At 36.5% G+C, this 14,773-nt stretch overlaps 1 protein-coding gene across 1 annotated transcript; it reads left to right on the forward strand.

Moving 5' to 3' along the window:
• Window positions 1–8,005: 8,005 nt before the first annotated feature.
• On the forward strand, window positions 8,006–12,608 carry LOC109208329 (protein AIR1-like). Its single transcript, XM_019371428.1, has 8 exons — window positions 8,006–8,455; window positions 8,551–8,604; window positions 8,743–8,856; window positions 8,957–9,115; window positions 11,221–11,379; window positions 11,469–11,585; window positions 11,707–11,814; window positions 11,973–12,608. Exons 1-8 carry the CDS (start codon window positions 8,135–8,137, stop codon window positions 12,399–12,401), a joined length of 1,461 nt encoding a protein of 486 aa, XP_019226973.1. The 5' UTR covers window positions 8,006–8,134; the 3' UTR covers window positions 12,402–12,608.
• The last annotated feature ends 2,165 nt before the right edge of the window (window positions 12,609–14,773 follow it).

Below are 14,773 nucleotides of genomic sequence, written 5' to 3' on the forward strand. Positions count from 1 at the left end.
ATGTTTTCTAAAGATTTCACAGCTTCACTGCTTTTTCTCAAAGGGTTTTATACTGCTTCTATACAGCATGATGATTTGCCTTACGTGATTTCTTACTGCTCAGTTATTATTTACCTTTATTACTCATTGAGGTTGAGTACTCACTTTACTCCCTGCACCTCGCGTGCAGATGCAGGTATTTGTTCCCCGGTAGCGGGTTTTGAGCTGATCGGAGGCTAAGTTATCGGAGTTTAGCAAGGTGACTGCCAGCGTTCACAGCACCGCATTTCTCCCTTTTGTTTATTAGTCCTATTTTGTATATTACAGGCCTTGTAGTCGTATTTATACTCTAATAGATGCTCGTGACTTGTGGCACCCCGGTTTGGGCTGTATTTGGGTTGAATTCCGCACTTAATAAAGCAATCTCTGTTTAGACTGTGGTTATTTAATTATGTTAAAACTGTGAATCAATATTTAATTATTTTGAAAAGGCGAAATGGGTTGGTTGGGCATAAACTTCTTTTTCGTTCAGCAAGGCCTCCAATCCTCTGATCTCTTCACTGGCTTTGGAGAGTTGCTCAGAAAATGATGCCTCAAGGAGACTTTTGTCCTTGTCAGCTGATTGGAAGAAGCTTTTTCAACTGCTAACTCCGAAATCAAGACCATTAACTGTTGCTCTAAGGTAAGCTTGCTTTCTTCTAACACTTCCATCTCCAGCTGAAGACTTTTATACTGTTCTTTCCAATTGTCTGCTTCAGTTTGATAGTCATGCATTAACTGCTCCGTATGAGAAACCCTCTTCATCATCTCTGTACCAATGAGATTGATCTAAAAAAAGAATAAAGGGGTAAGAACCTTAGTTAAAGGAGAATTGAATAAAGCGTAAGAAAAAAGCAAATACCTTCAGCGACGACTGCACTATATCATTCATCCAAGTCAAAGAACTATGACTTTCTAGCTTGGAATTTTCGACTGGACCAATCAAGGGTTTTAACCAGACGTCAGCCCGACCTGATTTTTTCAAAAGATTACCATCGGCAGGGACCTCAATGGTAATCTTCTTCATCCCTCCACTTCCACTTGAAGAACCAACCTCAGTACGAGGAATGGTGATAGTGGGGACTAAAGAAGAAGTCATAACAGCTTGGGGCAAAGCAGAAACAGTAGCAGTAACAACTGGCAAAGAACACACCATAGGGGCAGACATGGTAAAAGAGGCAAGAGGCACTTCATCAGAAACCAAATCCAAATTCTCACTATCAAACCCACGAGGAAAAAGCTGTTCATCGGAGTCACAAGCTGCCACAGGAGTATCATCATTAGAACTCACCAATGTAGCACCAACAGGCTCGGTCACGAGAACAGAACGGGGAGGAGTCGCTTCATCATCTGACAAGACGCGTCTTCTGGCCCGTGGCCTTTTAATCTGGGAACTTCCATCATGTTCCTCTTCCTCCTCAAAATCTTGGGTCACATAAGCTTTCCTTTTCGATGAAGAACTCAAGATTATCTCTTGAGCTCTTTCCAAAAAAACTCTGGAAGCCACGATTACACCAGCACTTACCCCACGTATGGGGAACCCTGATAAAAAGAAGGGTCAAATAAATTCTAAAAGAAAGATGAACAAAAATATAAAAAAAAAGTGGGTAAAGTATTTACCATGAGTTTTGACCTTCCAACTAAAACTGTGTGAAAGGTTTTTCCAAGATCTGCCTTCCATAGGCGCAACAGTCTATAACTTTTCTACCCAACCACGGAAATTGGGAATCTCGTCAACAGCTCCCATGGTTGCTGCAAAAAGAGAAAGTTAAACAGCAGTAGGAAAAATAAATCCCTTTTAAAGGAAAAAGGAAAAAAGAAAGAAAGTTGCAACATTAACTCACGTGCAAAATTTCACTTTTCAGGGAATGGTACATTTTCTTCACCTACTAAACCTACAGTAGGAGCAGCAACAAATCTGGCATACCAGCCACGATCCTTATCATCTTCAGGGCTAACTAGCACTCTCTTACTCCTCGCCACTAAAGTAAAGATCCCATGGCGGAAAAGCTTAGGGGAGTAGAGGTGGATCAAATGAAAGAAAGTGAAAGGCAAATTAGCCAACCTTGCTAAGTGCCTTAGACAAGCAACAACCCTCCACACAATGGGGCTAATTTGTCCTTAGACAAACGTTGAAAAAATGGCAGAACTCAATAATAACAGGATCAATGGGGGGTTTGAAATTCAGTGTAAAGGGATATGTATACACAAAAGAAAATCCGGTCATGTAAGATGTAATTCTTTAGTTTGCATTAGGAATTATGACAGGGAAGTCAGGGCTCCAATGGCAATCCTTACGGACAACAGAGATTAAACCTTTGGTAATTTGAGAAGGGTAAACGTCAGCACGATCCAAAGAAGACATAGAAGAAACTTGATTCCTAATTGATTCTTTATCAGAGTAAAAAGATAGTTCAGAAGGGATAATTTCATCGACTAAAGGTTCACGAACTGGTTCACTAGAGTCTTTATTTCTAGAAGAAGATCTATGTGAAAGAGAACCCCTAGTTCTAGAAGGAGGGGTGGAACTCGATGGAGGTAAAGAAACACCCCGTGTAGATGAAGACCCTAAACTACGCAATCTTCCCCCTCTTGTTTCTAATAGGAACAAGGGAAAGTGCATCAACAACGGACACTCTTCGGGGATTAGGGTTTGAAGAAGACATGACTGTACGAAGAAGAAGACAAGAGTGAATATTCTAAGATAGGTAACTTTTTATGAGAAAGACAAAAACGAAAGCTATATTTATACTCAAAAGCAATCGTCAAGGAAAAAGTATAATGATGGAAATGTCATGATGGAAACTATCACTTCGTAATTGATGAAGCCGCAATAAAGCCCTAAAAGACGCTGAAGAATTGCAGATCTGATTAGAAGATGCCACATGTCACGAGCATTAAATGGAAGTGACATATGAAGCATCAGTTCTGGAAAAGGTATAATGGCGGCAAAAATTCCCGCTTTAATGAAGATCCACTTCCCAAATATTCTATCTTGAGTAAATGGCAAGCGGGGGGACTATCTGTATTGGGAAAATTCAAGTTAGTATATTGAATTTATTATGTGATGATATGTCATGACACGTGGATCTGTAAAAGAATGACAGCTGGAAGAGAGTAGTTAAAGAGGCACGAGCTTTAACAGACACGAGCAAAGATCCAAGAAAAATAGAAGGGATGGGTGCTCGAACCTCTTGATAATTTGGAAAAGCATCGGAGGAATGAACCTAGATAGCAAAAAAGGATAGATACGTATTATTGGTAGTTAATGAGCATTAATTACGGGAAATGTTATAGAATCTGTACTGAACAATTACGATTGCCAATTATAACGTTACATTAAATGTCATTAATTGCCCATAATAACTCCATTATGGTAGGAAAGAAACGTATTACTTAGAAATAGCTATAAAAGGTGAGGAATAAATATTTGTGAGGACACGAAATACTATTGGAATACACTGATTTACTTTGTTTTCTATCTTGCAATTGTTCATATCAATTATTCTTATTTTTATTTGATTATCAGTAACCCAATTTCTTCTAATAGCAAGCTTTGATCGAAATTCTTATTTTTTGGTTAAACATAGAAGTTAGAACGACTCTTACAAGAAGATCTTCTTCTTCTTTCACCCCTCCATTCCCTCTCTAATTCCTCCAAACTTGTATGGCCCTTTTTGCTTCTAACGATGTTTCTCATGCAAAGTGCAATATATATATATATATATATATAGTTTTCTTCGTAATTAATTTTATCGTGAATTATAATATATAGTATCGTGAGTCTCTTATTATAGGTGTTTTGAAAAAAAGAAATCTTCGATAAATTAGTGCGTATAGATGAGTACACGGGTGGGTGTTTGATACTAATCATTATTGATTGAAAAACTTTGGGTTGAAATCATTCTGAAAAATCTTGAGCTTACCCCATAATTGTTCCCAATAAAAAATATAAAAAGAAAATTAAGAAAATATAGAAATGAAACATTATTTTGTTGGTTGATATGGTCGAATTGCTATATTGGCTTTCCTTATATAGATATTATTTGATTAAATATTTGAAGTTTTACTTTTGGCAAGTCAAATTTCAGATACATATGTCTGAAGTTTAGACAGATATATCTGAAGTATGTCTGCACAAACACTATGTCAAACTTCAATTAGAATTTTTAACTTCAGACGACAATACAATTTCAATCTTTAGTCGCATGCGTTTGAAGTTTGATATGAAACGAATAAACTTACAAAAAATTATAAACTTCGACTATATATTAAAATCTTTGCCCATTGATCAAGTGACATTGGTCGAAATGCAGCAGTACTCACTTTTAAGCATGCTATTTTAATATTGTAATGACTTGGCCGGTCGTTTTGAGAATTAAAGTCTCGTTAGGTGGCATAAGGTCTTGAACAGCTCCGTACTATGTGTTATGACTTGCGTGCATGGTAGAGTTCAGTTACCGGATGATTTGGAGTCAATTTGGAAGAATGATTCTTGTTTTAGAAGCTTAAGTGGTAAGAGTTGATCGACATTTAACTTTTTGTGTAAACGACTCCGGAATGGGGTTTTGATGATTCCAGTAGCTTCGTATGGTTATTTTGGACTTAGGTGCGCGCTCGGATTTGGATTTGGAGGTCCGTAGGGTAATTTGAAGCATTTCGGCGAAAGTTGGAAAAGTTGAAGTTTGGAAAGTTGAGAGGTTTGACCAAGAGTTGACTTTGGTGATATCAGGGTCGGAATGCGATTTTGAGAGTTGCAACAACTCCGTTATATCATTTGGGACTTGCTTGCAAAATTTGACGTCATTTCGGGTTGATTTGATAGGTTTCAGCGCGGGTATTAAAAGTTGGAAGATTTCAAAGTTCATGAGTTCGATCCATGGTACGATTCATAGTTTCAACGTTGTTTGATGTGATTTGAGGCCTCGAGCGAGCACGTGTTAGGTTATGGAAATTGTTGGTATGTTTAGACGGGGTCCCGGGGGCCTCGGGTGTGTTTCGGATGGGCTACGATCAATTCCTTCTATTTTTGGACTACTATTGCTGGTGTCTGAACTCCTTCTTCGCGATAGCGGAGTTCCAGTTGCGATCACGTAGTTTGTTTGGGGGCTGATCATTTTCCTTCTTCGCATTCGCACACCCTTCCCCGCGTTCGCGAAGCTTAGACAGTCAGATGTTCGCGTTCGTTGCTTCCCGTCCGCGTTCGCATAGTTCATTTTGTGGGGCAGTACCATTTCTTCTATGTGATCACATAGTTGTATACTCGGTCGCGTAGTGCAAATTTGTGGCAGCCCTTATTTCCTCTTCGCGATCGCAACTACATTTTCGCGATCGCGATGCATTAACACCTTGGACAGAATATATAGTACTCTATTTCGAGGGTTAGCCATTTTCAATATTTTTGGAGTTTTAGAGCTCGGTATTGAACGATTCTTTATGGGTTTTTCAAGCAAATCGATTGGGTAAGTGTTCTTCACCTAGAATTTATTATATTCCATGATTTTATCTTTATGTTTATCATTTAATTAGTATTTTGAGTTGAGGAAAAATGGGAATTTTGAAGAAAACTTTCAAAATGTAAACTGATGATTTGAGGGATGAATGATATCGGAATTTGATAATTTTGGTATGGTTGAACTCGTATCGGAATGGGTGTTGGGGTTTTATGAAACTTATTGGGTTCCGAGGTGCGGGCCCGAGGGTCGACTTTTGGGTCGATTTTTAGTTTTTGATAAAGATTGAGGCTTTATTACCCGGAACAGTTTCTTATGAGTTTTATTTGTGCTTTGAACTTATTTTGGCTAGATTTGAACCGTCCGGAGGTTATTTCACTCGAGAGGTTCATTTTAGAGTGACGGTCTATCTTCTTTGAGGTAAGTATCTTGCCTAACTTCGTGTGGGGGAACTACCCTTTAGGATTTGAGTCCTTTATGTTACTTGTATCATGTGAAGTCCGTGTACGCGAGGTGACGAATACGTTCTGGGGCTTATTTGTGGAAAGTTGACCTTTTACGGCTCTTAGCCTTTATGTTCACTAGATATGAAGTTGTTTTGCAATGATTTAGTTTCCATTTACTAGTTTCACCTCTATGTGTTTTAATTGAAATTAATTGCTTCATGATCCACTCTTATTGCCTATTTGACTCTTATATGACTTAACTGGAGTTGTTACCTCTTCTATCGCCATGCTATCCCTCCCTAATCTCTTCTCCTTAATTGAAATTATAATTATCTCTTCTGTAATCGTTCCTCCTTAATTGAAGTTATGATTATCTTTCCGCCGCTTATCCTTAGTTGAATTTGTTGTATTCCTTTCGTAATTGCTCAACCTTAAAAGAAGTTTAGATATCTTATATCTTAGTTGACTTATCCTTATTTGGAATTATTGACTCGTGTTAACTCCCTTGTTGTGAATTGTACTTTGTGGGATCGTGGTTACATATTATTTTTCCCTTGTTGAGTTATTCTTGTTATGACTAGTATTCTCTATTGTGTTTATTCTTGTGAACTAGTTCTACTGTTTCTTTGTAATCGAAAGCTCTTGAGTTGATTTACTTGCTATACTCTTGTGTTACTGTCATCATTGCTGTTGTACTCAGTGTTGTGATGTACGAGGTTTCTGCCGTGCGATTTGGTTGTGTTTCACGAGGTTTCTGTCGTGCGGTTCTGATTGTGTTGCACGGGGTTTCTACCGTGCTATTGTTACTATTGATATGTGCACATGCGGCGTGACAAGGCGGGCTATATATATGTGGGTTGCGCATGTGGAGAGACAAGGTGGGAATATTATTATACACGTGTGGCGAGACAAGGCGGGCATTTACTTTATTATTGCACACGTGGCGAGACAAGGTGGGCTATGTCAGGGATTGATTTGTGATGGCCTGGGGGTATTCTTGTTGTTGATATTTGTACAGTGGCGCACCTACCTGTGTGTGTTTTATCTTGTAAAAAGTTGCGGGAAAACACTCTTACGTGCTGTCCATTTTCTCTATAATTTCTAGCTGGCATGAACAATGTTAGGACACTTGCCCAAGCATACACGTAGTCAATCACTCCTATCGGTTTAAGAGGATGGATCCTGGCATTATTGAGTATTGATGCACACCCTTGTCTACTTACCTTCTATGTGAGAACAGTTCTATTGACATGTGAGTTGTCCGTGCAAGTTACTAGTTGAAATGAGGGCACAAGATGCTAAGTGTTTAGGGTTCATAAATTGAGACCCGTGACTTGTGAATATAATTGAGGTATGGTACCTCGTGAAGACTACTGAATAGACCTGGTGTGATAGCGGTTATTCTTGTCGAGTTGCTACTTGTCTTTCCTTTATCTGTTTCATCGGATTTTGACAGTGATCAGTTTACTCTACTGTGTTATTACTTGTTGTGCTTCACCGCTAATTGTTACTTCTGTTTCTCATAGCACTGTATCATTATTGTCATTATGCATAGTTTTGTAGAGATATGTTACTATGTTAGTCTCCACTTATACTTGTTCAAGTTATCTGGTCCAGTAGGTGTCTTGACTGTCCCTCGTAGCTATCTGGTATTTCTTTGAATATATTATACACTGTGAATATATTTTAGACAACATGCTTAAAAGTAGCTATCTGGTATTATTTCCACAGTGACTCACCCAAAAGGTTAAAGTTCAAGACCAACTCCTTTCAAGGTTATTCGTGAACTTCACCTTTAATAGGCTATGATATACTTGCCCCTTACGAAAGGGTAAGTGCACAAATAGCCATTCTTAGGGATGCTATTTAGATATTAGTTAGTGCTTATTTTGTCCTGAAATTTTAAACTAAAAATCTTAATTTTAGGATAGTCACGATATTTTTATCCTAAAAAATTAAACTGAAAAACTAAAACTAAGGATGTACTGATTAATTCCTAAATAGCAGCCCTTTAGAGTGGCTATATGTGCACAATTCAAGTCCAACTCCAATAGCAACCTAGCTCACTCAATAATTCGAAGCCCAAATAAGTTGTCTGTTTCATTTAGCTTTCTCCTATATTCGAACTCCCAAGAATTGGGATTCCAAATTAGGGTTTATCCCTCCTCACTCCTCCGCCTAAAACCCTATTCAAATCGATTGGATTTTCACTGTAAAATGGGTAATCGGGAAAAGAAGGAAAAGAAATCAGCAAAATCAGAAGCTATAGAGTTAGAAAAATCAGCAGAGGTAAAAATTAAGAAATCTAAAAGAGTGCGAATTAAGGAAAAAAAACAAGATTATGAGGATGATGATGATGCTGAAGCTAATGAAGACCTGAGCTTGAAAATCATTGAGAAAGCTTTGCTTCGTCGGTGCTCAGTTAAAAATGGCGAAGCTGTAATTGTTACAGATTTGAAGGGTGAAAGTAGAAATAGCAAAAAAGAGAAAAAGAAGAAGAAGAAGAAGGAAAAAAACATTGAGACTGAAGATGTCCCTGTAAGTAGTTAAATTTTGTCTGAAAATTTGTGATTTTCTTTTTTTAATTTTTGTGAGCGATTAATGTGATTTTCTTTTTAAATTTGTTATTTCAGGTGTCAAGTGGAGTAGATAAGGTTTTTGAAAGTTTCTGTAATGAGATGTCTCCGGTAATTTGAATTTGTTTTTGCAAATTTTGTTGCTTGGTTTTTTTTAGTATGTTTATATTCACTGAGTTGCAAGGTTAAAGCTGTATTTGCTTTGAGCTTCCACGCTTATATGTGCTTTTATCTTCATGACTGTGTTAGGTGGATGGAGTGAGAGAAGAAAGCATGGATATTAATGCCATGAACGTCGTTGATGATGCAGCTGAAAAGAATCCTGCTGAGATGCCTAATAATGTCGTCCTACGAAGGCTTCTTGTGAGTTGAAGTAATATGATTTGCAGTGTTTTCACAAATCCAAACACTATTAAATGGCTTTGTATGGTTTATATCTTTATTATTCATTGTATGATTTCAGCGGGGCCCGAGGTACTTTGACCCTCCAGACAGCAGTTGGGGGACCTGCTATAATTGCGGTGAAGAAGGTCATGCTGCAGTCAACTGTACTTCAGCCAAACGCAAAAAACCATGTTTTGTTTGTGGGAGTTTTGACCATAATTCAAAACAGTGTACAAAGGTTAGTGGTCTTGCATTTATACAAAGACATCACCGGCAGGTCAATAGTATTAGGCATACACATGGATCTTGCATTTGTATGTCCAATCTGAATATCGTCTAATCCTAGGCACCGGCATGCAGCTGTAGGACTTTGGAAAAAAAGCCAAACATCCTGAAGTGTATTTTGCACATATCACGAAACCACTCTCTGTTTTTCTCATTAGCTTCTAATTAATATTACAGATTGACTTTTGCTAGATATGTTAATAGACAGCTGTTCCAAATTTTGAAAAACACAGCAGTATGTTATTTATGCAGAATGGTTATCATCTCATTGGAGTTTTATTTCCAACAATTCACACTTCTGAAAATTTATGATATTGTGTTCACTCTAATTTTAGTTGAATGACATGAATTATGGGTGTATAACATTTGTAGATAAACTATTCCAAATTAAATCTTTGATTGGAATACTATCAACAAATTCTGGCAATCTAAATTCACTAGATGTTTCATTGAGTCTCTTCTACTTTCTTGACTTATCTTAATGACATGAGTTGTCCTAGACTTCTCAATTCTTTACAAGCATATATCTATGTCATATGAACCTATCCCTTTAATCATAGCCTACATGTGAGCTTAAGAAGATACTAGATTCAATGCTAATATGGAGACATGTGATTTGCAACCATATGTCTAACTTATATACAAATCAAACCAATACTCACTTAGGACTAAATCCAATTTTTTTTTCAAGTTCCTTCGGATTATCCAATTAATGTGACTGATGGATAATGATCCTTAATCTAACCGATGGATAATCGACTAGAGGCATTAAGATCAAGATTAGATAATATCCATTAGGAGAAAGCTTATAAAAGAAAAAAAAAAAAGAACTCATGTCTTTTGTATTTATAGACTGCTAAAAAGGTTTTGGTCATCTGACCTACTGTTACAGTGCTGAATAACCGCCTCATGTTGCTGGTTATGTTGCTGGTGACACAGCTCTAAAAGTCTGGCACCATTGCGCTGGTCTTCACCAGGTTGTGAGCCTTTAATATTTTTTTTCGTTTCTTTCTGTGGGAGAGTTCAAATTACCTGCCGTTGATATGTTGGAAACTATTCTTTGATAGGGTCTAATTATGCCAACTGTCAGGCCCTAACTCCTAATAAATTAATTTAAATTCAAAAAATGATGTTTATAGCATGTTTCATTAGTAATAGTTTTCCCTCTTCTGAAAAATATATCAAACTAAATGAGAGAACCCTATGAATTGTCTCAACAACCTAGCAAATCTTAAGCTTAAAATGGAAGATCTTATCTATAGAAATCAACTCGAATTTAGTAATGTGATTGTGTTGTGTAGCACTGCCTATGATAGTCTTTTGTCCAAGTTCTTGATGATAGAGGGTCTGTATATTCTTCTCGACTTCAAAATCCATGCTTAGTATTAGTTATACTTCCAACTAAAACAATGGGTGAAGTGGATGAACGTCGACAAAGCGATTCAACTAACTGTGTACTCTATGACAATTGAGGTTCACAAAAAGTGGTAAGGCCTACTATGCTGAACCAGAAAACTATCGGAAAAGAAAAACTACGCTGAACCAGAATGCTAACTGCTAAACAGCCACTTCTGCCCAATCATCAAAAGTTTTTTAATCGTTATAAAAAAGTTTTTTTTTCAGTAGTCTCTCTCAAAGTAACTTTGTTTTTGTAGTTCACCAATGCCTCTACCTTCTCTTACACATTATTTATATCAACCTGCCTAGTCCTCCTGTCTGCTTAGCAGATTAAGCTTCTTCACTAGAACAAGGAAGCATGTGATGATTGGTTTCTACTTTGATGGTATTCTAAGTTGTAGAGTCATGGAGGTGCAGCTGTTGCATCTTTTTGTTTGTTTTTTAACCTCTCTGGTAGAGGATTTCAGACCTCATCTGTAGGTTCCCTGCTGATCAGGTTATTTTTCTCGTTAGCATTTTCAATATCCTGGAAGAGAGCCTAAAAGAAATTAGGTTTATCCTGGATTTAAAGATCGATATACTACGTGGACCTTAAAATTCCTATGTTATTTCAATTTGTGGTCTTAGGAGTATATATCTCAGTTTGCTGATTTTGGGCAGGGTAAAGATTGTTTCATCTGCAAGAAGGGCGGTCATCGTGCTAGGGATTGCCCTGAAAAAAACCGAGTATTTGAAAGTTCAAGACTCTGTTTAAAATGTGGAGATTCTGGCCACGATATGTTCTCATGCAGGAACGACTATTCTGCTGATGATCTGAAGGTATTGCTGAAGAAGCTTTGATAACTTGAGTTTTGTTTGTTTTTGTGCTTAAATTATCTATTTTCCCGTTTTCCTCTTAACCTTGACAGGAAATACAATGTTACATTTGTAAGAGATTTGGTCATCTTTGCTGTGCAAACTACCCTGATGGTGGTCCGAGGGAAATATCCTGTTACAGATGTGGTCTACTAGGCCATACCGGTTTGGTAAGTAAATGGCCATGAAATGACATGACTCCTCACTCTGTGTGTGTGTGTGTTCCTCTTGTCCATATTTTAGAATCTTTTTGGGATGCTGTCATTTTCAACTTACACATTTTCAATGCAGGCATGCACAGGATCTTGTGGGGAGACTAGTGGTACATGGCAGCTTAGTTCTTGTTATAGGTGTGGTGAAGAAGGACATTTTGCACGAGAATGCACTAATTCCAATATCGTAAGTTACCATATCTGTAATTGACACCTGCTCATTTGCATCCTTCCATCACTTTTTTCCCGTTTCTCTAGACCTTTTTCTCCCTTTATAGGTAATTTCTTACTTCTACACTAAATCTTGCAATGTTACCTTACTGTGTTTCTATTGCACGTCTAAAGGTCAACAAGTGGAATCGGGAGTTATCAACCCCCAAGATGAAAGTGTCTAAGGAAAGAAAGGAACATCACGGGTTTAGGTCTGCTCCACATGATTTTGGTAAGGCAAGAAAAAAGAAAGCAGAATATGGAGGAGGATATGCATCAGGTTACAATACAAAACAAAGGGCTGGTTGGATCACTGACGATACTGAGGACTTCCCTCGATCCAATGGTTGGAGATCTCCTTCAACTCCTACAAATAAGAGAGCCAGGATATCCAACTTGGGTGCTGGTGGTCATGCTTCTGTTTCTTATTCATCTAGAAAGTCCAACAATCTTGATTTTGATAATTCAACTTTTTATGGGTCAGGCAATTATCATCACCATAGGTTTTCGGCTTCTCGATTTGGCAACAGCAGTCATGATGGGAGGAGACATTATAATTGGTAGCAAAAACCCTTTATCTCCTTTTATTTATTATTGTTATACTCTAAAATTTGGTTCTCATTTATTCCATTTGTTGTTCTCCTGCCTAAGTGGCATGTAAAATTAAGTTTTGTCAATTGTTTAACTATCTAGATATCTTTACCTCTCTTCAAAAGATTGTGAAATGACTGCTCATATATTCTGCCATAGTGTTCCTCAACAGCATGGTAATTTTATGTCTAATGCCATACATTTTCTTATTTAAATAATTAGCCATTTATAGTTGAAATCGTAATAACAGAAGTACTCTGTCTAAATTTGTTTTTGACGGTGGCTTCATGTCATATATATAAATTTTTTTTTTGTTGATTTTATTCAACGGAAAAGGGTCAAAAATACCCTTGAACTATTGAAAAAGGCCTAAAAATGCCCTCCATCCACATATTGGGCTAAAATATCCCTCCATCCACCTTTTTGATTTACTTATACCCTTTGATCGTTAGGTCAATGTTGAATTTAAAGAGCACTTATTTAAATTTCACGTGGCAACTTCTTATTGGTCGAAATTGAAACATCTAACCTATTAGAAAGACCCACCATTATCTACCCATTTTTTCGGACTAACCTGTTCCAAACACTAACCCGACCCGAATAAAAAAAAGATGCTCCACTTCCATCTAACCCATGGATTTACATGCGTTCATTTTCTTGATTAATCTCATGTATAGCATTATCATCGAATAAAGGTTCATGAACAAATTAACCAAACAAGAAAAGCCTAGCATGAATGAGCCAATGATTTTCTTGACAATAATGTGGGACGGAAAACTAGGGGTAGTCCAACGGTTTATGGTATCTTCTAAACAATCACTTTGAGATCTTTCCGTTATGTGAAAATGATTAAAATAAACTCATCTTGAATATAATGCAGTTTGTGTCTATCATGTAAATTGAACTAGATGCCATAACAAGAAAAATAAAATCACATAGTAAATTTGCATCTATATGTTCGCTGCAACTTCCATGGAGCTTTTGTTCCATGGAGTTTGATAGAAGTGGGGCCTTTTTTTTATAAGTTGAACTCTTTGTTCGGGTTGGGTTAGTATTTGAAGCAGGTTATTACGAAAAACTGGTAGATATAGGTGAGTCTTTCTAATGGGTTAGATGTTTTAATTTTGGCCAATAAGAAGTTGCCATGTGGAATTTAAATACTTATTATGTTTAATTCAGCATTGACCTAACGGTTAAAGGACATAAGTGAACCAAAAAGATGAATTGATATATTTTTTTAGCCCAATAGGTGAATGAATCGTATTTTTAAACCTTTTCCAATAGTTTAGGGGAAGTTTTAACCCTTTTACGTTTATTCAATGAGGCATTCTAAATGAAAGAGCAAGTGAAGGGAACGGCAAAGCTAGTATCATTTTGTTTTGAAATCCACTGATCTAGTCTCTTCTATCTTACACATATGAAATAGTATATTACTTTTTTTCATGGGTAAACGTAGGTTACATCGACCAAATCACCTAAATTATTGTTGATTAGAGACTCCCAATTTGTTTGGGATCCAATTGTAGTAAAATATACAAGAATCAAAGCTCGGCAAATTGTTGAGTATATTAATGCGATTTTATATGGTTAACACACTTATTTAGGACTATTTATCTAAATAACATTGCTTTTATTTTATTTTAAGAATAGCAATTTCTTTTACAGTTATAGCAGGTTTGAAAATAAACACTACCACATATTAAGGTTTCTCATGAAAATCCCAAATTCAACCGTGTCTTGTGCATTCAAAGTCACTTTTTCTCTCTCTCACTCTTAAACTCACTTTCTCTCTCTTCTTTCTCTTCCCCGCAAACCCAACCTATTTTTTCAAAGGTACAAAAAGGTTGTTGTATAGTATAATCATCCCAGAGGATATAATTTTTTGCCATGCCCTTTTTATGCTGTGGAGAAAATGGAATCTTTGTGGAAATAAAAAGTAAGCATGGAGAGTTTAGAAAAATTGCAACATGCTAAGTGTTTGCATTTCTCCTACGCAATTCTTTATTTTTTTAAATCGATTATCATATTTTGGTACTTGTTTTTTCTTTTTGACGGACTCTTCTACATATCTAATGTATATTACTAATTATACCAGTATTATTATGAGTATAATGATATATGTTATTAACTATACTAATAGTATTATGAATGTAATAATATATATTGCTAATTATACAAGTAATATTATGAGTATAATACTTATAAAAGTAATTATACCACTAATATTATGAATATTTTAATGTATATAACTAATTAAACCAATAATATTATAAATATACTAATTAAATAAGTAATTATACCAATTCTATTATGAGTATTATAACGTATATTACTAAATATACCAA

The sequence above is a fragment of the Nicotiana attenuata genome, unplaced genomic scaffold (assembly GCF_001879085.1).
Source record: "Nicotiana attenuata strain UT unplaced genomic scaffold, NIATTr2, whole genome shotgun sequence".
Taxonomy (NCBI): domain Eukaryota; kingdom Viridiplantae; phylum Streptophyta; class Magnoliopsida; order Solanales; family Solanaceae; genus Nicotiana; species Nicotiana attenuata.

Bases quoted from the DNA above. Each gene is read 5' to 3' on its own strand.
- LOC109208329 (XM_019371428.1), top strand. From the start codon at position 8,135: ATGGGTAATCGGGAAAAGAAGGAAAAGAAATCAGCAAAATCAGAAGCT. The intron at 8,605-8,742 runs GTAATTTGAATT...TGACTGTGTTAG, and splicing joins TCTGTAATGAGATGTCTCCG to GTGGATGGAGTGAGAGAAGA. The intron at 9,116-11,220 runs GTTAGTGGTCTT...GATTTTGGGCAG, and splicing joins ATTCAAAACAGTGTACAAAG to GGTAAAGATTGTTTCATCTG.